Source organism: Tenrec ecaudatus, chromosome 11 (genome assembly GCF_050624435.1).
Source record: "Tenrec ecaudatus isolate mTenEca1 chromosome 11, mTenEca1.hap1, whole genome shotgun sequence".
In the NCBI taxonomy this organism is placed as follows: Eukaryota; Metazoa; Chordata; class Mammalia; order Afrosoricida; family Tenrecidae; genus Tenrec; species Tenrec ecaudatus.
In genome coordinates this window covers 11,031,776-11,057,979 of record NC_134540.1, presented here as the reverse complement: position 1 = coordinate 11,057,979, position 26,204 = coordinate 11,031,776, and the positions used below count along the sequence as shown (strand labels likewise).

The 26,204-nt window shown below is 53.5% G+C and overlaps 1 protein-coding gene across 1 annotated transcript; it reads left to right on the top strand.

Annotated features, from left to right (window-relative positions):
- Nucleotides 1-6,394: 6,394 nt before the first annotated feature.
- IL17D (interleukin 17D) lies at nt 6,395-25,900 on the top strand. Its single transcript, XM_075562848.1, has 2 exons — nt 6,395-6,697; nt 22,312-25,900. Exons 1-2 carry the CDS (start codon nt 6,396-6,398, stop codon nt 22,628-22,630), a joined length of 621 nt encoding a protein of 206 aa, XP_075418963.1. The 5' UTR covers nt 6,395; the 3' UTR covers nt 22,631-25,900.
- Nucleotides 25,901-26,204: the final 304 nt, after the last annotated feature.

The following is a 26,204-nucleotide window of genomic DNA, read 5'->3' as shown; positions in this document are numbered from 1 at the left end:
TTGTTTGATTTCCGGACTGCTGCTTCCAGGGGCGTTGATTGTGCATCCACAGAAAATGAAATCCTTGATGTTCCTTTATGATGCTATTTACTGGCCCGGTTGTGAGGACTGTGTTTTCTTTACATTGAGTTGTGATCTCTCTATACCGATGACTGTAGTCTTTGATCTTCATCGGTAAGTGCTTTGAGTACTGTCTACTTTCAGCAAACAAGGTTTTCTATATATAACAGGTTGTTAATGAGCTTGGCCCACCCTGAGTCTGAGTTCTTCATATAGTTCAGCTTCTTGGCCCTGATGGTGTAGTGGTTATGCCTTGGGCTGAGATTCGAAAGGTCAGCAGTTCAAAACCACCAGGTGATCCTCAGGAGAAAGAAGGGGCTTTCTACTCCTGTAAAGAGTTAGTCTCGGAAACTCACAGGGCAGTTCTACCCTGTCCTATAGGGTCACTGTGAGCCGGCATCGACTCAATGGCTGTGAGTTTAGTGTGCCCGCAGTTTTTTAAGATCCACACAGTTGAATGCCTTTGTGTAAGTTAATAAAACCCAAGTAGGTGGGGTGGGAGAGGTGAGGAGGTAGGGGGTTACTGATCACAATGAAGGGCACATAACTACATATCCCCATCCAGGGGGGAGAACAACAGAAACCATTGATCAGTGTGCGATTTGAAAATAATTAACAATCTGTAATCTATCAAGGGGTCACAAAGGTTGGGGGAAGGAGGGAGGGCAAAAAAAAAAAAAAGCTGATCCCAAGGGCTCAATGGAAAGTAAATGTCTAGAAAAGAATGATGGATTTTATATATACTAATATGTCAAATACAGTTGATGTATGGATTGTTACAGGAGTTGTAAGAGCCCCCAATAAAATGACCTAAAAAGAAAGAAAGGAAAAAAAAAACCAAGTAAGCACCTTCCTGGTATTCTCTGCTTTCAGTTGAAATCCATCTTACATCAGCAATGATATCCGTCTTTGCACATTCTATTCTGAATCTGGCTGGAAGTTCTGGCAGCTCCTTACTGTTTTGCTACAGCGATTTTTTTTTTCATTATCTTCAGCAAAATCTTATTTGCATGAGAGATTAGTCATTTCCACTTTCTGTTGGGTCACTGTGTTAGTTTGGGTTGACTAGAAAAACAAATTCGTAGACACCCATCTGTATATAAGAACGAGATTTATGTAGAAGAGCAATTGAATCTTGAGAAAACATCCCAGCCCAATCCAGATCAAGTCCATAAATCTGATATTAGACCATATGTCCAATACCAATCTATAAAGTCCTCTTCAGACTCATGAAACACATGCAATGACACAGAATGTGGGACCATCACAGGCCAGTGGGTGGAAAGTCTTGTGGATCCAGTGGCGACAAAAGCATCTCAGTGCTGGCAGGGGTCTCCACGTGGCTTCTCCAGCAATGGGCACTACAGTAGTTCCATGTGTCTTGTCAGCTGCAATGTCTCCCAGAGAGAGAGAGAGAGAGAGAGAGAGAGAGAGAGAGAGAGAGAGAGAGAGAGAGAGACTTCCTCCTCCAAGGAGGAATACAGTTGTTCCCAGAATCCTCAGAAGGCCATACCCACACAGAGGCCTCATTGGCTATGATTTGATTGACAAGCTAGACTCCACCCCTTCATGCTTACTTCTCTCAAATTGACAAATGATTGTATAACTACCACAGTCACCTTTCTTAGGAATGGGCACAAAGATGAATCTCTTCCCATCAGTGGCCAAGTGTGGGCTTCCGGGGCTGCATCAGTTTTTTTGAAACCTGTCAATTGATATTCCATCAATTCTTGGAGCCTTGTTTTTTGAAAGAAGCCCTGTTGACATTGTCGGCTAAGTGTTGGACTCTTAACCACAAAGTTGGTGATTCAAACCCACCAACTACTCCTCGGCAGAAAGATGAAGCTGTCTGCTCTCAGAAAGATTTACAGCCTTTGTCACTCTGCACCAGAGTTAACTTGATAGCAGTGGATGTGTTTTGTCCAAGCCTTCAGTTCAACTTGAACTTCTTCCTTCAGTACCATGATTCTTGCCCATATGCTACCTCCTGAAAATTTTCAATGTCGACCAGTTCTTGTCCGTACAGTGATTCTGTGTGTTCCTCTCATCATCTTTCGATGCTTCTGTATTCATAACTTACCCATAGAATTCAATATTGCACCTCAAGGCTTGAATTTTCTTTTCAGTACTTTCAACTTGAGAAATACTAAGCATTTACTTTTCTCTTAGTTTTCTAACTCCAGGTCTTTGCACATTTCATTATAAGACTTTGTCTTGTCATGTTGCCCTTTGAAATTTTATAATCAGCCCATTCATTTCATCGTTTCTTCCCATTGCTTTAACTTAATTGAAGAGCAGGTTTCGGAGTCTCTTCTGATCTCCACCTTGATCCTTTCTCTTTTCTGTCTTTTGAATGATGCTTTGCATTTTTCGTGTATAATGTTCGTGATTTATTCCACAACTCCTCATGCCTTTGATCATTAATGTTCAATGCGTCAAATCTACCCTTGGGATGGTCTCTGAATTCAGGCGGGATAATCAAGGATATACTTTGGCTATCCTGGCTTGCTTTAATTTCCCTCGGCTTCAAATTCAACTTGCATATGAGCAGTCGGTGGTCTGGTCCACATCAGCCACTGATGATATTGAGTTCCTCCATCATTTCTTCCTATGTTGTCAATTTGATTCCTCATCTGGTCAGCTTTAAGTTGTTGAAAAGGGTCTTAGTAGTGATTAAGTTGTTGATCTTACCAAATTCCATAATGTCATTTCCATCACCAAGGTGATATTTTTCAAAACCAATTCTTCCTCTTTGTTTCCAAAATTTGACTTCCAATCACTTGTCATTATCAAGGCATCTTGATTGTATTTTTAAATCAATGTCAGAATTAAGAGGTTGGTAGAATTCTTCTGTTTCATCTTTGGCTTAATGATTGATGCATGCACTTTTATTCCTTGTAGTTCTTTTATCCAATCACTAACATCTTTACACTTGAGAATAGATCTTGAAAAAAAATTTTTGACGACGATGATGATAAATGCAATGCCATTCATACTCAATTTGTCATTCCAGTATAACATAGTAAATCACAGGACTATCTGATTCAAAACGCCAGTCAAGTTCATAGCTCACTATGATATAATTAGCATATCGATCTTCATGTGTTCCATTTCATTTCTGAGAACTGCCCATTGGTCTGCATTCTTACTGTGTACATACCACACTCCAGCATGACTTGGGGTGACAGTTCATCCCCATTCATATTTTGAGTGTTTTAGTGACTATATTTTCAGAAGTGAAAGCCTCTTCCTTCTTTCTAGTCTGTCTTAGTCCAGAAGCTCACTGAAACCTGTCCCTCCTGGATGGCTCTCTTGGTGTTGGAAATATTGGTGTCATGGTATTCACTGCAACACTCAAGCCACCACAGTCTGACAAACTGGCAGAGGAGTGTCAGAAGTAACAAGATGATAGGACTTATACCCAATTATATTAGTAACTGCATTAAATGCAAATCGATTAAATATTTCAATTAAGTGACAGGAAGAGGCAGTCCCTCAGACAGACCCAGTGCCGGTGTTTTTCCCCACTCCTCTCTCTTCTAGTATTTTCAGAAATTATAAATAAACCACCACCCCACCTAATAATGCCTAACAGAACTGACAGGACAAAATGTGACTGGCACCCACGTGTCTAACCAGCCCCTCGGGGAGGAGTAGGGGGCACTATCTACATGGTGCTGGGAACAGACAGACGCTTAATCCCTGAAATATAAAACAGGGTGGGAAAGGGTTTTCCTAGTCTCCAGTTTAGGATGCAAAGGAGCCATGGTGGTACTGTGGATGAAGCACGGGGCTGCTAATCCTAAAGCTGGTAGTTCAAAACCACCAGCAGTTCAGTGGGAGAAAGATGGGACTATCTGCTCCTGTATTAACCAGCCATGTGTGGGGTCAACATGAGTCTAGTCACTGAGTCGCAATCGGCAGTGGTTTGGCTTTCAGCCACAGTGCATTGAAGCACACAGAGATGGAAGCCCTTCCTTATCTACGGCTTTCAAGCCCGGGAGTGCGGGCCACTCATCACCGAACCACATCCGTGTGGGCTCTCTCTTGCTTGCCTGGGGGGAATAAAGGGGTTTTCATTTGGGGGTGCTCTGTGTGCCCTCAGGGTGGGGGCTGGATCCTGCGGATGGACTTAGCTCCCATAAGCAAGTGCTTGGTGCCCTCCGGTGGAAGAGTCGGACTAGCAGTCATACAGCGGCTCAGGATTTTGAGACAACCTGTGTGCTACACAAATGACAAAGGTTTTCAGGCTGCACGTTACTGAACGAGACAAACTGAATGCAAGGACACAGGCTGGAAATTAGACAACAAAAAGGTGAGTAAATACATGTGAAAATACCAGTCAAAGGTAATGAACGATAGAACTATGCTCAACTTCTGTTAAGATAAAAGACAATTAACTCTTATAACAATGACATCCTTGTAATCTGGTCTTTACCAATGAACTGCGAGGGATCAATACCCAACAGGAGTGAGCAGGGCAGAGAATGGAATGTGAGGTTTGAGAGCTAAAGAATAAACGTTTTTTAAAGAAAAGCTCACTGCCATCATCGGTGGAGTCCACGACGACTCCTAGGGACCCTACAGGACAGGGTAGAACTGCTCCTGTTGAGGTTTGGAGAACTCTGCTGGAGTAGAAAGCCCCTTCTTTCTCCCCGCGAGAGCAGCGGGTGGCTTCAAACAGCTGACTTTGAGATTCGCAGCCTAAGACGTTAGCACTAAGCCTCCAAGGCGCCCAAAGAATACAGACAAGTCCAAACACGTTCCTGTCAAAAGGAGAGAGGCTGTGTGGTAGGCAATGTCATGGTCAAGAAAAGGTCTACAGGAAGTACCAGAGAAGAAGCCAGCATTCCGGAGGGTAAATGCTAACAGTAATAAGGTGTTAGGTGGCTGCAACAATGGGCTCAAACAAGAACAGGTATGAGGATGGCGCGGGCCGGCAGCGTCTCCTTCTATCAGACACAAGAGAGGTGGCTCCTGTCCATAGACAGGGTCGCCATGAGTCGGAGCTAACAGCGCAGAGGACGAATCCACTGGGCTGCAGTGGCCTGGGGTTTGGAGTGCTCCCGCGTCGCCTCACGTGCAACACCTCCAAAGCTTGGGGCCCCCAGGCTCTCCGCACCAGGCCCGGGTCGGAATCGCGGGGCTCAGAACTCAGTCGCGCTCCCTGCGAGGAGGAAGCGCTGCGTCACCGCCTCTGAGGACCCCTCCGAAGGTGTTTTTTGGGGAGGGAGCGAATGCGGGGCCCTAGAGAGTAGTCTTTCATAAATGATAAAATGTTTCAAATTCCCAGAGCCGGCGTGGCGCGCAGACCGAAGCGCAGGAACCAGGTTCCAGCCGCCGAGTGTAACTGTCGGGTGACTGCGAGGAGCGAGCCCTCGGAGAGCCAGGGCGCAGCGCACCGCGCCGGCCACGCCCGGGTCAGGCGCGCGCCCACAGGCTCCGACGGCGCCCCCACCGCTCCCGGGCAACTCCAAGCCTGGCTGGGAGCGCCGCGACGGCAGGAGCAGCCCCAACTGGGCGGGGACCAGCTGGGAGGGGTCTCCCCAGGGAGACGCCCCTCTAAGGGCGGGAGGGACGAATCGAGGGAGTCGCCCCAGATGGGCGCTCCAGCCGGCTGGGAAATGCCCCTCCATGGGCCGAGGGTCTAACGGGGAGTCACCCCGGGGGGTCTCTCCAGCCGTCAGGGAGACGCCCCTCCGTGGGCAGAGGGACAAATGGGGAGTCACGCCGGGGGGCCTCGCGAGCAGGCAGGGAGACGCCCCTCCGTGGGTGGTGGGACTAACGGGGTCGTCGCCCCCAGATGGGCACGCGAGCGGGCCGGGAGACGTCCCTCCATGGGCCGAGGGTTTAATGGGGAGTCACCCGGGGGCGTCGCTCCAGCCGTCAGGGAGACGCCCCTCCATGGGCAGAGGTACAAATGGGGGAGTCACGCCAGGGGATCTCGCGAGCAGGCAGGGAGACGCCCCTCCGTGGGTGGTGGGACTAACGGGGGCGTCGTCCCCAGATGGGCGCGCGGGCCGGCGGGGCGACGCCCCTCCGTGGGCCGGAGGACGAATGGGGAGGGCCCCAGGTGGGCGCGCCCCGGAGGCCCCGCCCGGTCGCAGGGGGCGGACCGCTGGGCGCGGCGTGGTCGCGAGGGGCGCGCGGGCTCACTCGTCGTCGTCGCTGTCGCTGTCGGGGTCGCTGGTGGCTGGGATGGCGCGGCGGCAGGTAAGCGGGCGCTCCTCTCGCCGGGGGCGGGCGGCGGGGTCCCGGGGCGGGGGTCCCGGGGCGGGGGGCGCGGGCCCCGCGGCGTGGCGGGCGCTGAGCGCGGCCTGTCGCCGCAGGTCTGGATGCTGGCGGCCGGCCTCCTGCTGGCGCTGGCGCTGGCGGCGCGGCGGGCGGCGGGCGTGCCCCGGGCGGGCGGGCGCTCGGCGCGGCCCCGGGGCTGCGCGGAGCGGCCGGAGGAGCTGCTGGAGCAGCTGTACGGACGGCTGGCGGCCGGCGTGCTCGGCGCCTTCCACCACGCGCTGCAGCCCGAGCCCCGCGCGCGCAATGCCAGCTGCCCCGCCGGCGGCGCCCGGTCCGCGGCGCCCGACGACCGCCGCTTCCGGCCGCCCACCCACCTGCGCAGCGTGTCGCCCTGGGCCTACAGGTGAGTGACAGCGCGGGCCCGGCGGGCGGGGAGGAGCAGGCAGGTGTGGTGGCCGAGTTGGGGACCCTTGGCCCCACGAGGCCCACCACCTTCCTTGAAGGAATCCGGTTTCCCATGATTTCAACCAAACCAAACTCACTACCATCTAGTCCGGTCCCCCTGTAGCGCAGGTGCAAGCGAACTGCCTCCCCCCTGCCCCACCTCCCGTGGGTTTCCCTTTCTGCCACTTTTGAAGGGAGCGGCTGGTGGATTCGATGCCAACCACTATGACTTGAGAACCTATGCGGAGCCAAGGAGCCCTGGTGGCGCTGTCTGGTGAGCTGTTAGGCTGTCAAACGCTAGGACCCCACTTACTGAGAAACCCGTCAGAGTCGGCCCCACCTATGAGTGGGAGCAAGGATAAGAGCCATCAGGGAGATGGAACAGCTGGTGACAGGACGGGGAAGCACCGCTCAGGGGGGCAGGGGCAACTGTGGGGGGTGAGTTTTTAGGGAGCAGGCATCCATGGGAAGAGCATTGGTGGGTGATGGACAACCATAGGCAGTGGGCATCTATGGGGGGTGCATAGCAACTACACATGTGCTAGTGGAGGCTTGCTTGTTGCTAGGATGCTGAGCAAGTTTACATACTAAGATGGACTAGGAAGGAAGGCCTGGTGAAAACCCCGTGGCTTGTAGGATGCACACACCCATGGGCACGGGGCACTTTTGATCCGTCTTGCCAGGGGCCATCATGAGCTCGGGACCCACTGGACAGCCAACAGCAAGGGCTGGTGAATCTGGATGGCACTTCTCAGGCGGCCTGCGGGGAGGGGAGGATGGCACACGGAGTCTGGGTCTGATTTCCCCCCATGTGGCCTTTGACCCTGAGTCTCTAAGCCAGTGGTTCTCCACCTTCCTAATACCTCGACCCTTTCATACAGTTCCTCGTGTTGTGGTGACCCCCCAACCGTAACATTATTTTCATTGCTATTTCATCACTGTCATTTTGCTACTGTTATGAATCAGGCAACCCCTGTGAGAGGGTCGTTTGGCCGCCAAAGTGGTTGAGACCCACAGGTTGAGAATCGCTGCTCTAAGCAGTGGCCTAAGTGCCCTTTGCATCCTCTTTCCGGTTACTTAGCAACAAGGAGTACCACAGCCCTGTGCCCTACTGCACCAGTGGCTGCAGCCTGCCTGCAGGACAGGTTGTGTGTGCGTGTGTGTACTTAATGGCTGGATTGAGGTCTCCTGCATTTCTCTGCCAGCACAGCACCCATCTCTCTGCGAACGTCACTTCCTCCCCACCACCTCCTGAATGTCCCAAGGTGAGAGCAAGGGACAGTGGCTAGAGCAGACTCTGAGGTAGGAGCTGTGAAAACAGAGGGCCACCTTCTAGGAGGTGGGTGGGAAGTGGACTTTGAGGCAAAACGTAGCCCACGCAGAAAGGATGGTGGTTCGTGGCTACGGCTGAGTTAAAAATGGAAATTTGAAATAAGGTGGCTTTCCAGATCACTGGGGAGAGATGGATGATTCAATAATTGGTGCTGGAAAACTGGGTAGCCAGCTCGGGTCAGAGAGGGACAATTGGATCTCACTCCTAGACTAAAGCAAGCTCCAGATGTCCCAAAGATCGGAATGTAAGCAATAAAACCAGGAAAACACGGACAATGGCATTTAGAACTTCAGGAAGGAGGAGGCCTGTTTAGCAGCTCACAGACACACAGACACAATCACAAAAGACAAGACTGGTAAATTCTGATACAACTATATTTCTTCTCGGGATAAGGAAACGGTAAGGAAAATACAAGGGCAAACTGGGAAAAAAGGTTTCCGGCTCATGTGCCAAAGGGCCCACTTCCTAATGATCTTGTATACATCAAAGGAAGACCAGGGACCCCTGGAAAGATGGGCAGAGGCCATGGACAGCTCCGGGGAAAGGAAATCCAAAGGACGTCACCCTGAGGCACAAAAGCCACTCCACTTCCAGCACCACTGGGGATGTGCACGTGTAAGCTATGGCTAGAAATCACCTTTCCCTCCTCCCCATCAGGCTCAGGAGGGCCTGGCCGGTGGTGTTGGCAGTCACCTCACGTGGAGGTGAAGTCGGGCGATGAGGGAGGAAGACTGACGGAGAATCGATGCATTTGCATTGCAGTGTTGGTGAAGAATATCGAAAGTTCCCTGGGACATCAGAAGAACAAACAAATCTGTCTTGGGGGGAGTACAGCCCGAATGCTCCTTAGAGGCAAGGAAGGCGAGACTTTGTCTCACATCCTTGGGACATGTCATCAGCAGAGACCAGTCCTGTCAAAGGACGGGATGCTTGGTAAAGTAGAGGGGCAGCGCAGAGAGCACACCCTCAGTGAGATGGACTGACACAGTGGCCGCCGCAACGGGCTCAGACACAGCCATTGTGAGCGCGGCTCCAGATGGGGCAGTTTCCTTCTGTCGACAGAGTCGCTGTGAGTCGAACGGACCCCGCGGCACCCCCAAACAACAACCCATCAAACTAAGGAGCCCAGGTACCACTGTCAGATAAGCGTCAGACTGCTAACCACTGGTCAGTAGTGCAGCTCACCAGCTGCTCCTGGGGAGAAAGATGAGGCTGTCTGTCCTAGTAGAGATGACCCTCTCAGAGCCCCCCCACCCCGCCATCTAGGCTCGCTGTGACTCAGAATTGACTTGCTGGCGGGGTGTTTGCTTTTGGTTAAATACTGCCCGCCCCCCCCCACTGCCCCCGGCTATGTTGGCAAAGGTGGGAATATAGGGCAAGGAGTGAATTGGTGCAACTGGGTAGTGGTGAGATAGGAATGTAGAATTCCAGCCCACTTACGGGCATTCCTCCTACCCATACGTGCCTGTGTCCCACGTGATACACGCAAAAGGATATTTACTGTTGCAATAGCAAGGGATTGGAGACAACCTACAATACAACCCAACTAGAAAGGTGACAGGAACGCTAGTAGTGGCCTGGATTAAGCACTGGACTGTTAACCATCAGGTCGGTGTTTCAGATCCCCCAGCTAGCCCATGAGAAAAAGACAAGACTGTCTGCCACCATCAAGATCTGGTCTTGGACACTGGAGCCCTGTCCCTCGGGCCTGCAGGGACTTGAGGAGTCTGAGGATCGATGGCAATCGGCTTAGTTTGATACCAAGTTTGATACTTTGGTTTGATGCAGAAAAGACTGAGGCAGCTCTCAATGTACCAAGTAGAACAACTGACAATTTAAAGAAGAAAAAAATAGGCAGGGTGCGGTATAGCCGGCTACGATTTTGAGTTAACAAGGTACACATTGCATAGACCTGTGTGGGAATGTGGAACCATGGTGGTATAGTGCTTACTAGTTGGGCTGCTAACCGAAAGGTCGGTAGTTCGAAACCAGCAGCTGCTCCATAGGAGAAAGACTAGGTTTTCTACTCCCATAAAGAATTTCAGGCTCAGAAACCCACAGAGGCAGTTCTTCCCTGTCCTATAGGGCCGCTGTGAGTCAAAATTGACTCAATGGCAGCCGGAAAAATATGGCAGCATTGGTGGTTCAGTGATAGAATTCTCGCCTTCCTTGTGAGAGACCCATGTTTGGTTCCCAGTCAGGGCGCCTCATGTCAGCGATGCTTGCTAGTGGGTAGGATGCTGAACAGGTTTTAGCAGAGCTTCCTGACTGAGACAGACTAGGAAGAAAGGCCTGGCAATTTGCTTTGGAATACAGCGTGAAGGACTCTTTTTTTCTTTCTTTCTTTTTTTTAATGAGTGTTTTTGAACTGCTGACCTTGTGCTTAGCAGCCTAACATTTAATCCACTGTGCCACCAGGGCACCTGCAAACTGAAATCAGAAAGAGAAATTCACCAACTCTGGTGGAAAAGCAAACTCTGAAACACTGAAGCTTCCCGCGCCCCCCACTCCCACCCCAACGAGTCGGGGCAGCATGGGTGCAAAGCGAACTGTTTGTACTTACAAAGAGATGGTCTGATGGTCCGGGAGGCGGTCGAGGCCTTGACATGACCTCTTGTGATGTCACAGCTTGATGAGGAGGCATCTGAGGCCAGGGAGGGGCCCGTCATTGGCCCCAGGGGACTGAGAGGAAGCCCAGCTTTGCCTCGGGACCTCTTTGGGTCCACCCTGCCCTGGCTCCTCACCTTCATGTGACCAGAAAAGCAGCATTCAACTTCCAGAGCTTAAAAATATTTCCTCGTTTACTTTGTGGCAACATGTTTGTTTCTTCTCATCTGTTAGAATGAAAAATTACGTACACCAAAAATAAAATCAATTTGATGGCTTAATATGCCGTGGGATGCCAAACGGATGTATTCGGAAATAGACTAAGAAAACAAATGCTGAGGTTTGTGAAGGTTTAAGGATACTTATTACTTGTTTATGTGGTGACCCCGGATGTCAACCCCTGCGGAACCCGGAGCACTGCTGAGTGGTGGGTGTCTCTGCCGAGGGCTGGGCCGGGGTAGGCATGGGCGCTCCCCGGGGACAGGAAGAACCCACAGTCTTTGGTTTTAGGTTTTCTTCGTCCCATCTCCATCTCATGCTCCTCCTCCCATGAGGCGACACCCAAATGTATTTTACAATTAACAATCTCACACGGCCAGAACGGCGAGGGGACGAAAACAGTGTTTGCCCAGGATATGGGTGCAAAGGAAAGGCAGGGGACAGAGGGAGGATGGGGACTTAAAAATAAACTAGGAGTCGAACCCAGTGGCCCCTGAGGTAATGAGATCGGCCTATTCCACCCCAAGGGGGCACGGCAGCATAGGGGTGAGGCTGCCTGGGATGAAGGAGAGACAAGAGCCCAGAACGGAGACCCAGCTCGTCGCTTCTTGTGAAAAACCCCGAATGGGCAGGGCTTTCCTCTTAACTCGGAAGGAAGAGCAACTCCTGGAGGAAAACAGCTTCCACTAGGACACAGACTCCCAAACTTACTTGGCCTTTTCAGAAAACAAGAGTGACTCGGCACCCCCTTGGCAAGGGGTGCCCCCTAGCCTCCCATCCAGGATAAAGCATAGGTATCCACTTTTGCAGCCCACCCCTGGGTCGTTCCAGAGGCCCCCAGCAGGGGGCGGTATTGCCCACGTGGGGAAACACTGCTCTAGAGCTTTCAGTGGGGAGCTGAGAAGAAAATGAGTGTGCTTCTGAGATGTGGCTGGAATTGCCCGCAGTATAAGCCACACTTGTAACATCTTCCAGTGACACGTGGGACTAGAGAGGCCCTGCTCTGCTGGCGTCCTGGTCAGTGGTGGCCCCTTCCAGTCTGACACTCAGTTCTCATAAAGCGACCACCTCATAGCAATGGTGGCATAACAGTGACCAGTTGGGCAGCAGTTCAAAACCTCCAGCCACTCCATGGGAGAAAGAGGAGGCTTTCTACTGCAGTACAGAGTGACAGTCTCGGAAACCCACAGGGGCAGTTCTTCCCTGTCCTATAGAGTCGCTCTGAGTCAGAAGCAACTCGATGGCAGTGAGTTTGGTTTTAAAGGGAATGGCAGTGGGTTTTAATAGTTAACGTGGCATCTGAGAAATGTTCCTAGCATAAGCCAACCCCAAGCGAAACCCACTGACTTACAGTGCCGCCATAGACTTTCCAAGGCTATAAATCTTTATAGGAGCAGAGAGCCTCATTTTTCTCCCTCTGAGTGGATGGTTGATTTGAACCACCAACCTTGAGATCAGGCTTACTGCTCTGATGGGGAGTGGTGGAACCCCTGAGACTTTGACCCTTTGCAGCTCTTCCAAGGATCACTCTCAGCCAAACAACAGACAAGCCTCTGAGGATGATCTGACACAGTTTCAAAGCCAGGCATGCGGTTTCCAGCAGCCCCTTCCTCCCAAGGAGGAAGCCAAGTCCTTCTTCCTTGTCTGTTCTTCATCTGGAAGCTCCGAGGAAACCTGTCCATTTTGGGTGACTCGGCTGGTGTTCGAAATACCAGTGAAACGGTCAGTTTCCCGCATCACAGCCACATACAAGCCACCACAGCGAGACAGACTGACAGACAAGTGCTCCTCATAGGTCAAGAGGACAAGACTTCATCTGACATCGTTTGGATGTGTTGTCAGGAGAGACCAGTCCCTGGAGAAGGACATGGTGCATGGAAAAGCAGAGGGGCAGCGAAGGAGAGGAACACCCTGGAGGAGATGGACTGACAGTTGTGAGAATGGGGCCGTGACTCCTTGTGCTATGCCTGGGGTCGCTGTGCATCAGAGCTGACTCGATCTCCCCTGGCAACAGCAACATAAGCATATGGTCCTTGGAGCAGTCAACCCCTGGAGACCAAAAGGGCAGCATTGGCCCAAAGTTCATGGACCAAGGACCAGTGGAGACAGAGAGCCCAGGGGGGACGTGCAAAGAGTGCTGTTACAATGGGGGGATGTGACTAATGTCACAACTCACAATGTGGGTAAATTACCGAATGGGAAACTAATGTTCTCAGTGAACTTTCATCCAAGCCACGGTCAAATGTTTTTAAAAATAGTAATGGGGTTATTTTGTGTGGCGGGGGCTAAATGTATATGACAACATTTAAAGGATGAATGGAAGGTTTGGGGTACTGCTCAATCACTGCCATTGAATGGATGCCAACTCATAGCAACTACACTGGCCAGAGTAGAGCTGTCCCTGGAGGTTTCAGAGACTTGCCCTCTTGGTAGGACTAAAAAGCCCCCTCTTTCTCCTGAGGAATGGCTGATGGTTGTGAACTGCCGCTAGAAGCCCAACACATAACCACTAGCCGCCAGGGCTCCTTTGGTTACAAAAATGCATGTTTAGGGGTTATGAAAAAATGTATTAACAGCTATTGTATGAATTCAAGAAGCCCTAGTGATGTAGTAGGTTGTGCCATGGGCTGCTAACCACGTGGTGAACCTGTTCCAAACCAGCAGCCCCCTTGGGAGAAAGACAAGGCTTTCTACACCCATAAAGAGTAGCAGTCTCAGTCACTATGAGTTGACATCCACTCGATATTAGTGAGTTTGGTTATTGTATGACTTCAGAAAGCATTGTATCTCAAAGCAACTGAGCTAGAAGGAAAAGCAATGTACTTTGGAGAAACTAAAGGAAAAAATAAGTGTCGGTAGTCTGTTCTCCCCCCCAGCCCCCACATATTTTTTGTGCACGTGCGACAGAACAAAGCCCTGCTGTCTGGCCCTGCACCATCCCCATATTAGCTGTTATGTTTGAGCTCATTGTTACAGCCACTGTGTCAATCCATCTTATCGAGGGTCTTACAAGTGACATGTAATTGGCCAAAGTACCCACAGCTTTTTTCCCCTCTGGACTACCCAGAATAGAGCAGGCTTTACTGCACCTATCTCCGCTTCTCAACGCAAAAAATAGCAGCATTGTCACAAAGCATTGTCGAGGGATTAAAGTCTCTTGTTCTGAAAATAGAACCATTGGCTGTGCTCGCACAGTGATCAACTCTGATTGGCTGAGCTTGACAGGCAGCCCCCAGGTTATAAATCTCCAATTTAGGAACGACTCCCCTTTGCCTTTTAAGGTCATGGAAATTTGCCTTCCGTTTGGAATGCTGGAACCCACTCCTGTGTGCAAATCCTGAATCCCGATCGTTTGTACTGGCTGCACAGACAGCTTCTGAATCACGGCAGAGGCTTTGAGCCTTGCACTGAAAACCAAACCTCACCACCCCCCTGTAAAGAAAGTACGGCTAAATACGAACCGTAGGCATCGGTTCCAGTTCACATACCTACACCTTGGACATCTAACTGCCACCTGCCAGTCCATTGACTCAGCTCGACCCTACAGATGAAGTAGAACTGCCTTGGTGGGCATCCGAGGTTGTACTTCTTTACAAGAGCAGAATGCCTCATCTTTCTGCCACAGAGCAACTGGCGATTTCGAACTGCTGGCCTTGGGATTAACAGCCCAGCTCGTCGGAACCCACTGTGCCCCCAGGACTACCTTACAATGTGGGCATAAGACTTACTACTTACTCGGAACAAACATGCTTTGGCATGCTCTATTGTTCGTAACCTGGGAACTCCTTGTAGCTCGTGCCATCCTCGCCTTTCAAATGTCCTACACACACACACACACACACACACACGCCCTCTGATGCCCACATGAGGACATGGGAAGGTCTAGGGTGGAGCGGGCTGACCATGGGAAAATTGGAGAAGGGAACAGTCTACGGCTCTCTAACTAAGAAAGCAATCCAAACCCCGGATTGCGAGGTCGTGGCTAACGGTTTGTTATTCGTTAACCTTCCTCCCCGGGGATCAAGGTGGATCCCATCCCCACTTTTGCACACAGGTGACTGGACGCCTCCACTACCCGACCCCGCAGAGGTGGTTGTGTGCCCCTCCCCGACAGCCTCTCTGGGACGGAGAAAAGAGGAGCCAGGTTGAGGGCGGGAGAGCTCTGACTAGCTGGTCACAGCTGCAGTGCGATCGAGCGTGGCATTCAGAGGACAAACGCACAAACCGCTTCCAGAAATGTGGCCGCTCACTCCGCCTCCTCTCCCTCCTCTCCCCATGTCTGTCTGTGAAGCTTCCCTGATGAATTACTGTCTTCCAGATGCCTCTCCCAAAGAGTTAGTGACTCTTCCCTCACCTCCCAGAGGCCCCGAGGTCACTGCCGATTCTGGAGGAGGCCCCGAGCCTGGTCTGGGGACGGGAGGCAGAGTGGACTGGGCATTTTGTGGGAGTCAAGCGCCCTGGTTCTGACCCCGGAGGAGCTGAAGACTTTTGACAAGTCCCATTGCGAGAGGTGCCTCGGTTTCTCCAGAGTGAAAGGATGGGGCGGGCCCCACGGCGCCCCCTCAGCTGCAGCCCATCTTGTTAGGGCCGCCTTTGGTGCCAAGGGTAGGGTGGCGCCAGGCTGAGCTCAGTCCTCAGAGGGTTTGGAAGGGACCCCACACCCCTGGCTGGGGATGAGAGCCGGCCCAGCTGCAGGGGCCCTGGTCTCTGCGTCACTCCCGGCCCTTCTGCTCTCCCAGGCTGGAGTCCACGTCCTGTCCCTGGAGGCCAGCACAACGGCGAGCCGTGTTCTCGCCGGGCCAGCGAGCATTTTTCCACAGCTCCTTGGCAGCGCCTGAGAAAGATCTCTGGGGAGGGTGGGGCTGGTGGAACTGCTGGCCCGGTGCTGCAGGGAGGAGAGCTGTTTGTGGTTTGGCGTGTCCCCGCTTACTCCCTGGTCTGCGAACAGAGCCCTTACTATAGCCACCCCTGCGCACTGGACCCCTTGGCACAATTCTTTCCACACTGCTCTCTGCCCATCCCCTGCCCCCCACCAGCCGTCCCTCCTGCCGGCCCGCGGGCTTGTCCCACAGGAAGACGCACACAGGCATGAGGGTGCCTTGTCTGAAATTTGGAGACCATGGGTCGATCCCAGCGCGGGGATTATTCTGAGGGCTTGATGAACTCCTGACACTGGCCCACAGCAATTAAGTCAGACTCTCGTGGGTGGTGGGGACGGAATTGCCCCCAGTGAACAACTGAGACCTCTAGCCCAGCCCATCGTCGGGTGCCTGGGTTGGTCATGACCTTCGGCACCCAGTAGCTGATAGCAGTTTATGGGAGGGCTGGGCGGGGCGGGGCATGGCCAACTCACCACTCAAGTGACCCTACAGGACAGGGTAGAACTGCCCCTTGAGTTTCCGAGACTATATCTTAATGAGAGTAGAAAGCCCCGTCTTTCTCCCAAGAAGAGGCTGGCGGTTTCAAACCGCTGACCTTACAGTTGGCTGCCCCACGCGTAACCACGGTGCCGCCGGGGCTCCTTCCGAGGCAGAAGAAGGGCTTCACGAGGTTCGTGGAAAAGTGCCACTGCCTTTTAATTCCGTTCACCTCCGAACTTTCGGAGGCCCCCTCTTCGTTGGACTGAACAGCCGTCCACCCAGTCATTCACAGTCGGCTGCGGGCCGTGTCTGCATAGCTGGCCAGTAAGTTCTGCTGCCCCTTCCCTCTTGGCTCTGGGGCGGGAAGGGGTTCTGCTGATTATCTGTGGATGTGATTCCCCGGTTTCCTCAAAGGAAATCAATCCCAGGGGCAGCCAGCGGAGGTACAGATTCCTGGACCTGCGGCCCAAAGTTTCCAGTTCTGGGGGTGAAGGCCAGGCTGCCGTGCCGAGCAGGAGCCTTGACGGCTGTGGTCCAACAATCACACCCTGGAATTTTGACTTCAGCTTTCTTAGGCTCTCCTGTAGGACACCCCGCCCCCCCACCGGGGCACTCAGAAGAATTGGCCCTCTCGCTCCAGCCCTGGTGATGTAGAGGTTCCACTGTGGACTGTTAACCGCTACAAGGTCAGCAGTTTGAAACCGCAGCTGCACCGAGGAGAAATGAGTTGGCTCGGCCCGCTGGCAGGGAGTTTGGTTTCTTGGTTTTCTCCCCGTTCCAGAAGGGCTGCCAGGCATCTCTTCATGACTCTGCTTGTCACGGCGTCACGATATCTGGTAGAATGAGCCCCCCTTCTTAGTTTCCTTCCACGTCGTCAGGACCATTCTGGTCCTTGGCTCCCCGCGGCATTGTAGCACCAGCGTGCCAATTCCAGTGTGTTGGGCTGCGATCTGCAGAGCATGTGAGGCCTCTGTTGGATTCATGTTTTCTGAACGTTCTCCCCCAGCCTGTTTCTTCATTAGGTTTACATCTTTGGGGGCACAAAAGAGTTCCTTCACTCATCGGAGGTCCCGGTTATCTGTCTTGCCTCTTGCTGCTGATGTGTTTGCTGTCATGTCCGATCCTCCTTCCTCCAAAACGAGGTCCTGCAGCCACGCCCGTGTTCGCTTCTGTGGACCCTAGGATGTCAGTTTTCTTAGCTCTCCATTGTGCTTCGACCAACGGTGTGAGGCAGGGATCTGGGTCCTTCCTTTGGCATGTGGAAATCTAACAAGGATTGAACGTGGAAAAGACAAGCCAGAGGGTTTTCCCGGATTTGGGGGGAAGTACCTTCCCAGGCCTCTCATCCAAGCGACCTCTGGGGGGACTCAACCGGACGTCCGGTCGGCACCTTAAACTCATCATTAATCTCTTACGCCCCCCAGACACTCCTTCCGGGAACCAAGATGGAACAGCCACCGATGGTTCAAACCAAGTTTGAACCAGCATTCCACAAGCAGCATTCTTTGTGATTCCACCTTCCCTGTGAAGAATGGCTATGGTGGAGCTCGTTGACCTTAAGATCTGGTGACCTGTGACCCTTGTGTTTCACTTCCAGTGTAGGCATTTCTGGTTGGGGGCAGGCTGGGGGCCAGATGGGATTGTCCCCTCCTCGTTTCTGGGGCTTTGCCCTTAGGGATTGTGGCGGAAGAAGCAGCCAGGCTAAGGCCTGATTCTTCAAAGGTATCGTAGCCTAATGTTCTGGGACGTGGGCGAGTGGGCCACGGTTGGACTGTGGCCAGATGAGGTGCCGAGATTCCTGCTGTGGCAGGGTAGCCCCGCCCTCCGGATCAGCTTAGAATTGTTTCCTACAAAGCGAAGGCCGGCACAGTGTCTGTTTCCATATCTGCTGTCACGGACATTCCTCTCCGGCTCAGGTTCCGTCACCTCTGTTCAGCTCTGGAGGACGTGTCCTTTGTTCCTGGATTAGGCAGGCCAGCTGTCACCTGCGGGTGGGTGCCAGGCCTCACTGTCGGCCACAGAACAGAGGAGAAGAGGGAGATAGCACCCCGGGGGCCAGATGGCAGTGCAGGGGCTCACAGCACACCCCCTCTCCGCGCCCGGCCCCCACAGCCGAGTTGGGTGACAGAAGAGGCCCTGCTGCAGTTCCCACTGTGATTTTTCCTTGGCAGCTTTTGCTAACCAAAAGGCACTTCTTGCCGGTGACCCCCCCCCCCGCCCCACCTGAAGGCCTGAAGTGGGGTGACGGGCTCATTTTGTGTTTGTCCCCGGGGCACCCTGAGAGAGACGGCATGCTCTCAGCTCCCTCCAGGCCCTCCGTGGTTTCTGCCACCACCAGCTGGTGCTGGGATGTGAGGTCTGCCTTTGCTCCCTCTGCTTGAGAGAAGCCTGGTCTGCTGTCACTGCACAAAGGCCCCCTCCCTGCCTTCACCTCCCGGGCAGAGGGCAGGCCGGCGATGGAGGAAGCGTGTCTCTTGGAACTGGCCAACGAGCCTCTGACTGCGCTGCGTCCAACCGGGACAGTGCAGACCCACTGCGTTCAAGGCCTCTCTGACTTGTTGCGACTCCAGAGCCCAGGGTAGAGCTGCTCTTTCGGGTTCCGGGTCTGTAACTCTTGATGGGCCCAGACAGCCACATCTTTCTCCCACAGAGCCACCTGGGGGGAGAGGGGCGAGCAGCCCAACACCTCATCCACAGTGCTACCAGGTATCCCGGCAACTGCCAAAACGGACAGGGAAGGTGACTGAGTGAACGTGGTTCCTGGTGGCACATAAATCGCTCCCTAAACACCATGGGGCACCAAAGATAAAGCCTCAGTTGCTGAGGACCAAGAGGGGTCTTTGGAGCCCGTGGGTCAGACTCCTGCTGCAGATGAGGAAAGCTATAGGGAGGTGGCAGCCCCACTGACTCAACACCACCCCCAAACCACCGCCGCTGCCGCCTCAGTCGGACTGCCCCACGAATGCCCCTGCTCCGGTCCAGGAGTCCATCCCATCCCACGTCGCACCTCCACTGGTGCGTCTCTTTCATCCCTTTCTGGCTGGGACAGTTCAGGGCGGCTATTTTGGCCCTCACTTTGGGTTGGCCATGTCTTTTCAGCGACCATAGAAACTTATCCCAACGGAGTCACTTGAGAGCAAGGGGCACAAGTCATAATCACAGCAGGACAGCAGGCATAACCCACCCAGCGATGCCAACTGGGGCTCAGTCACTGCCTCTCATGGGTTTTCCAGATTGGCCGATGGTGTCCTCATGCCATCAGTTAGCATGGCCATGCCCACCACGCTCATCGGATGGAGGTTGTCGGTTCCCCCTATGTGCCAGCAAGTCAGAAATGCCCACCTTCAGCCCAAACCTCTCGAGCTGCAGGCCATCTTCCACATGGCACACTGCGGGATCGCCCGGAAATCTCGTCCTTCCCGCCTCCCCTTGCCTTCCATTGCCTTCAGGGAGGCAAATCCGGCTTCCTTGCCTTGAGTTGAAGATCTCGAATGATCGAGCTTCTACCTGTGGTCCAACCATCTTGCTATCACCCCTGTGTTACCTGTGTCGCCTCTATGTACCACTCTTCACTTGGGGCTAAAGAGGAAGCCATCTGCTCATTTGGAGTTACAGCCTCAGGAACCCTACGTGGGGTTGCCCGCCAAGAGTGGGGAATGTGACGTGATGTTCCCGCATCAGACACCATGCGTGACACACTGTCCAAAATGCCCTTTCTCCCTTTTCACCTGGTGCATCCACCCAGGACTGCCTGTCCCAGAAGCTGCGCCTGGCTCCTGGGTCGAGTGTGGTCATCCCCGGGCCCATCGCTGACCAGCCGGGAGTCACTGGACAGCCGTGAACTTCATCCATACCACTTTCAACCTTTGCCAGGGAATGAAGATGGGGTGCTTCCATCTGTTCTCTGAAGACAGGGCCCACGCTAAGGAAGGACGTTGTGTGCCTTCTTGACACCTCCAAAGCCATACACCCTCATCAAACTGGTCATAGTTTTGTTAGACCAGATTGTCTAGAGAAACAAATCTGGAGACACTCAAAATGTATGTAAGAAAGCTTTCTATCAACAGGTCGCCATAGATCCAAAGAAAGCATCCAATCCCAGTCCAACTCAAATCCATACGTCTAATGCTAGCCTATCAGTCCCTCTTCAGACTCATGTAGCTTCGTGCCAGTGATGCAGAATGAAGCTGGGAGATCTCAGGCTGGTGGAGGCAGAGGCCGGTGGATCCCAGGTCGTTTGGAATATGGCAGGGTGCCGGCATCTCTTGGAGGTTGGATGGCTCACCTGGGGCGGCCCCTCAAGGCAGGCAGAGCGCCAGTAGGCAGGAAGTCGGAGAGGTGTAGAGAGGGACGGCCTCTGCCTGGCTTTTTTACAGAAGGCTTATGACATCACGGAGGTGTCATCAGACTGTGACTGGTTAACAAGTTTAATCCCACCCCCTGTCCAGAATTGTATAATTAACCTTATCTCTGACCACCAAAATAGATAATGCTCGGTTCGTTGAAAGGATTTCCTGAGACTGGTTATGTATCATGCCCTGCTCATGCTAGAAACGGCCGGCTGCTGTATCCCCAACCCCACCCAGAACTGGCCCCAGGCAGCGTGTCTGCCTTCCAGCCCACCACCACGCCTGTCCTTGTCAGGCCATGCCTTCCCCTGGACTGCTTCTGTCCTTGTGTCTTCGAGTGTCTGTATCTGAAGGCCTCTGTGCTTGGTGAGTCAGGGACCATTAGGGACTCAGAAAACAAGTCCTTTGGGGTTTCTGCCAAGTGGATGTCAGACTTCCTGGCACCTCCCCCCCCTGGCTGCAGCCCCCTCCACGCCGCTGGGTGGGGCTCTGCAGATGGACCATGGAGATGGAGTGATGAGGTGCAAGGCAGTCCTGAGTGAAGCTCATTTTGTTCCCTCTCAGAGTATGGGCTACTGTGGGGGACTGGCAGTGGGGGAGCGCTTTTGGGGTCCCCTCCAGTCACAGTGTGAATGCAGACATGTGCCTGCTGCCCCAAAGGCATGGAGGGGTGGGGGAGGCGGAGGAAAGAGTTTAGGATCTGAGGAGTCACCCCCAGAAGAAAGTGAAACAGATTCAGAAAGGGTGGTTCACAGCTGACTAGAAATGGGGCCACGGGACCATGGCCATCCATGGGGAACAAGAAGACCCCTCACTCGGCAAGGGACCCTCAGGGCAGTCTCTTCACCCACCCCTGGATGCCCAGGATAGCAGGGCAGGTGGCCCTCCTGGCGGCTTATGTTTGGGGTGGGTGAGGGCAGGGTTAGAGGGCAGAGCCCCACCCCCAGGTGGCTCTAGTTCCCAGGGAGCCATCTGTTCGGACCAACTTGAGACTCCTGGCCTGGGGCTGCCAGCTGTCTTGTAGATGCTGACACTGGGTTCCTGGCCTCTGACCAGAAGAGGGAGACTTGGACGAGGAGAATGCTCCATGTCTAAGCCCTCCGCACTTCTAAAACATTCCTGCTGGCCAGCCCTGCAGGGCCCAGTGTAGCCGCAGACCCTACAGACTGACACCGGCTGGCCTGCTGGCTCTGGGACAGGTGCTGAGCAGCTGCCCTCTGCGTGGGTGTGACGCGGCTGGTGCCTCTGGGTCAGCCCACCAGGTGGTCAGAGAGCCCAAACGATGCCCCCTCCCCTCACCCCATCCACGAAGCTGCGTGGTAGGGGCCCTTCTTGTGTCTGCTGATGGGTGAGGGGCAGAGACGAGGCTCGTTTGGGGCCCCCGGGACATTGATGGATAATGCCTGGTGCTATACCACCAGGTGTGGATGGGCCTATGTTCGTGCCCGTGTAGACGATGTAAAAGTCCATTGTTTGTGGAAGATAGGGAATGTCTTTTTTAAGGGGGGGCGGGGCGAGCGGGAGGTTATGGCCCAAGGAAATGATCGCGCCAGCTGTTGCCAGGGTTTGTTGGAACAGAGCCCCGTTTCGGGTTCCTTGGCTTGGCCTGTGTTGAAGCGTCAGCACACGGAGACCCGGGCACCCCCTCTCGCCCCGGGCTCCAGGCCCCCCGGCGCGCGCTGAGCTCTGTTCTCTCCCTGTGCAGGATCTCCTACGACCCCGCCAGGTTCCCCAAGTACCTGCCCGAGGCCTACTGCCTGTGCCGGGGCTGCCTGACCGGGCCCTTCGGCGAGGAGGACCTGCGCTTCCGCAGCACGCCCGTGCGCATGCCCACCGTGGTGCTGCGCCGCACGGCCACCTGCGCCGGTGGCCGCTACCTGTACGCCGAGGACTACGTGGCCGTGGCCGTGGGCTGCACCTGCGTCCCCGAGCAGGCCAAGGACGCCGAGAGTATCAACTCCAGCCTGGACAAGCAGGGGGGCAAGCTGCTGCTGGGTGCCAGCGACCAGCCCGCTGCCCCCTGAGCCTGGGTCCCTGCAGAGACCACCCCCCAGCCCCCCCCCGCCACCCCCATGGGCCCAGCACTTCTGCAGCCAAGGCCGTGCAGAGGACGCAGGCCAACGGCAGAGGCCTCGGCTCTGGAGCTGTCGGCGGACGGAGTTGACCCAGGCCGTCTGTGGACCTCTGGGCTGGGCGTTTGCTTTTTGTTTTTTTAGAGAGCAAGCGTTAGCGGGGAAAACAGATGCCGCCCGCACCTGGGGCCCTGGGCCTGCGCCGCTGTGCGCACAAGTAGCTGCTGACTCTCTCTGGGGAAAGTTGACTCTTCCAGGCCGGAGGCCCCCCGCTACAGGCCCAGCGGCAGGTGTGCAGAGGGTCCCCGGAGGGCTCGGCGACCTTCCGAGAAAGTGGCCGTGTGGCCTTTCTTGGAGCGGCCCAGCAGAGTAAAGAGACACGTTTCAGACAAACAACAAAACAAGTGCAGCAAGGTCGCCTGCTTTCCCAGCCAAGGTTCTTAAGGGTGTCAGAAATTCTGGTTATCTCTGCCATTGAGAGCCACCGTGTTGAAAGGCTTTGCTTGACAGGAACATTTTAAAAGCAGATTTCTTTTCCTCTGAGAGGGTCTGGGGGGCAGGGGCAAGTGTTCCTAGACTCCTCGCAGCTAAAGAAACCTCTTAGCTGCAACTGGGGTCTCATCAGCACGTGCTGGCACCTCACAGAATGGACAGATTAGATTTGACCCCGTCTCCGCCTGCCTTCACTGTGAGGTGAACTTGAACAGGGGACTTCGAATAGTTTCTCAGAAAATGGAATTCAAAGTTAATGGGGTTTCCCCACAGCCTTTTTGATCAGTAAATGGTCTCAGAAGTCCCAAATTCAGCCGTTTCCTGAGTAGATTGATTTAACCATTTGAAGCACACACACACACATTTCACTTTTGAAAGCTGGGTGTTGATAATATTGGGTTTAGACTTAAAATGGGTTGTGGGCTGTGCTGACTTCAACGGGACTTAGGGACGGGCCTCAAATGAGGAGCTAATGGACCAGTTCAAAACGGAGGCCTCCTCTTCCAAGCATTACAATATAAGCGAACGCCTCGCTCTCTTCTTTGGGCCGCAAGTGCCTGTGAACACGATTTGTCGGGACCATTAAACCACCCGGGGACTGGCTGAGTGCATTTCTCCACAGGGGGGGTGGGGGAGGCTGCGGGCTGGGCTTTTGAGGAAGTAATAGGTTGATTAAAATCTCGCTTTATCTTACTTTTATGGTTGACAGATTTGGTTGGGTCCTAGAAAGTGGAACTAATCCTGTCAGGTCAGGACACTAGGCTACAAGACTAGGAAGTGACCTTTCTTTCCTGCCCCTCAGCTGCCCTGTCACCGACCTCCCATTGAGTCAGAAGAGTCACGGAGAGCCCTTTTGACTCGTGCACAATATGGGCATGAGGTGGGCAGGAAAAACACATCACTTGGGCAAATCCAGATTTTCCACATTAAAATAATCCGAGCCGCCAAGTGACAGCTGTGGGTAGTGTGTGACACTTTTTGTTTGAGACCGCTCGGGAGCTTTTCATCCCACCCACCCATTCGGCCTTTGAGAAAACCAAACGGCCTGTCTAGTCTAAACCACAGCCCGCTGCCATGGAGCAATGCCAAGTCCTAGGACGCGACAGGGCAGAGCAGACCTGAGCTTGCGGTTTCGGAGCCTGTGACGCTGGCAGGGGGAAGGCAGCCTCATCTCTCCCTCTTGGTAGCGGGTGGGTTTGAATAGGTGGCCTGTGATGAGCAGCTGAGCGTGTAACCACTAGACCACCAGGCTCCTTTTAAAGCCACTATGTACGCTGAGTCTGGCTGACAGCCTGTGGAGCTAAGTGTGCGTGGGGAGATCCTACCACTTCCCTCCATAACTCCTATCCCTAAAACTAAAGTGCTGCTCATTTTTTGGGAGTGGGGTGAGGGTATTGTATTTTATCAAGCATATATGGACATTTACTGCTTTGCCAGAGCTTGATAACTTTCCCCCTGCTCCCAGTTTTTTAAAAACAAACCAAAACTGCTATCCAGTCGATGGTGACTCAGAGCGACCGTGTAGGGCAGGTTGGAGCTGACCCTCTGGGTGCTTCCAAGACTGTAACTATGGGGCTCAAAAGTCTTACCTTTCTCCCACGAAGCAGCTGCTGGGTTTGAACCACTATGGTGAGCAGCCCCACTTGTAGCCACTTCTCCACCAGGGCTCCTGCTCTCCCACAGCACCCTCGCGTTTGTGTGAACTGAAGTCCGTGACTGTTTCTGCCAGAAAGCAAAAAGGACCACGGAACACAGGTTTCCTTCCACAGACTTCAAACAGTCGATTGTGAGCATGTTGAGCCCGCCTTGGAGCAGAAGGGCTCTTGCAGCTTGTGGGAGCAGTGTTTCCATCGCCTGTGCGTTCTGCGTGCACATGGGGACCTTCGGGATCAGCACTCAGAGCACAGTCTGCAGGCACCGGCGCCCCATCCTCCGGGGCCTCCACACTCCCGCGCCTTCTCTGCCTGGGTCCTGTTTCACCAGCCGAGGAAACACAGCAGCTGCTTGTTCTAAGTGGGCTCCCGCTTTCTTTTAAGGCGGGGAAGGAGAAAGCTCATGAGCTTCCTGTCTAGAGTGGGGTCCGTAAGGCACCCCCTGCACCTCCCCGTTTCTTGCTGAGTCCCTCATTACTCTCAAGTACTAGAGGACTTCGAAAGTGTGTGGCAAAATCCCATTCTCTTTTCATTCCCCTTCCCCACGAATTTTTGGAAGCCCCTCCATCCACGGCAGAGTTGCCTAGCAATCTGTAAAATGGGCTGGCAAAATGGGACTTTGCAAAAAAAGAGATTTTTTTTAAATTGTGAGTTGGGAGGAGGTTACATTTCAGATCACCGTTTTGTATTCAACAAACGCTGGGCTAATCTTACTCGTAGAAGGCTGTTTAGTCTCTCAAAGCACACATTTGAATTGGGAAAGATGTCAGAGTTGTCCCTCCACGCTTTTTCCCGTCGGGGACGAGGTGTCAGAGGCAGGATGCTCCTGCAAGTCCCCCCACCGGTGGTTCTCACGGGCAGCGGCCACCCAGCCTGCTGCATCCCTTTGTGGCTGCCAGGTGCGACCTGTGCACTCAGCAAACAGGGCCTCGGGAAGCGTGAAGAACACAGCAGACATGGCGATCGTTTTAAAGCTCCCGGAGTTGTAGCCGCAGATGCTGGGAAATCCAGGAGTACGTCATACGTAGACACAGATGTGCTCAAATTGAAGCCACCTAAGGGGGCTGAGACAGCAAACCTGTTGGCTGCTTATTAAACAAATCTGCGATTACCTCATTTTGTAAGACTCGTAACTAAAGGCTTACATAAAATTGTAATACACGCCAGGCGTTTTGTTCTCACCCCGTCCCCCACCCCCCAGCCCCAATGGAAAAATAAGCATTCTTTGCTTCATCAAAATGCTATTTGGGGGGTTTTGTTTTTTTTTTTTCAAATGCTAGATTTGCAGGACAGCTACAGCATTGGTGCTTTGGACGGTCTCCCCCAGAAGGCCCATGGGAAAGGTTACATCTCGATGTCTAACTTGTCGCCAACATGTGATG

Excerpts from the sequence above, each read along its gene's own strand:
- IL17D (XM_075562848.1), top strand. The coding sequence starts at position 6,396 with ATGCTGGCGGCCGGCCTCCTGCTGGCGCTGGCGCTGGCGGCGCGGCGG. Across the intron at positions 6,698-22,311 it reads GTGTCGCCCTGGGCCTACAG|GATCTCCTACGACCCCGCCA; the intron begins GTGAGTGACAGC and ends CTCCCTGTGCAG.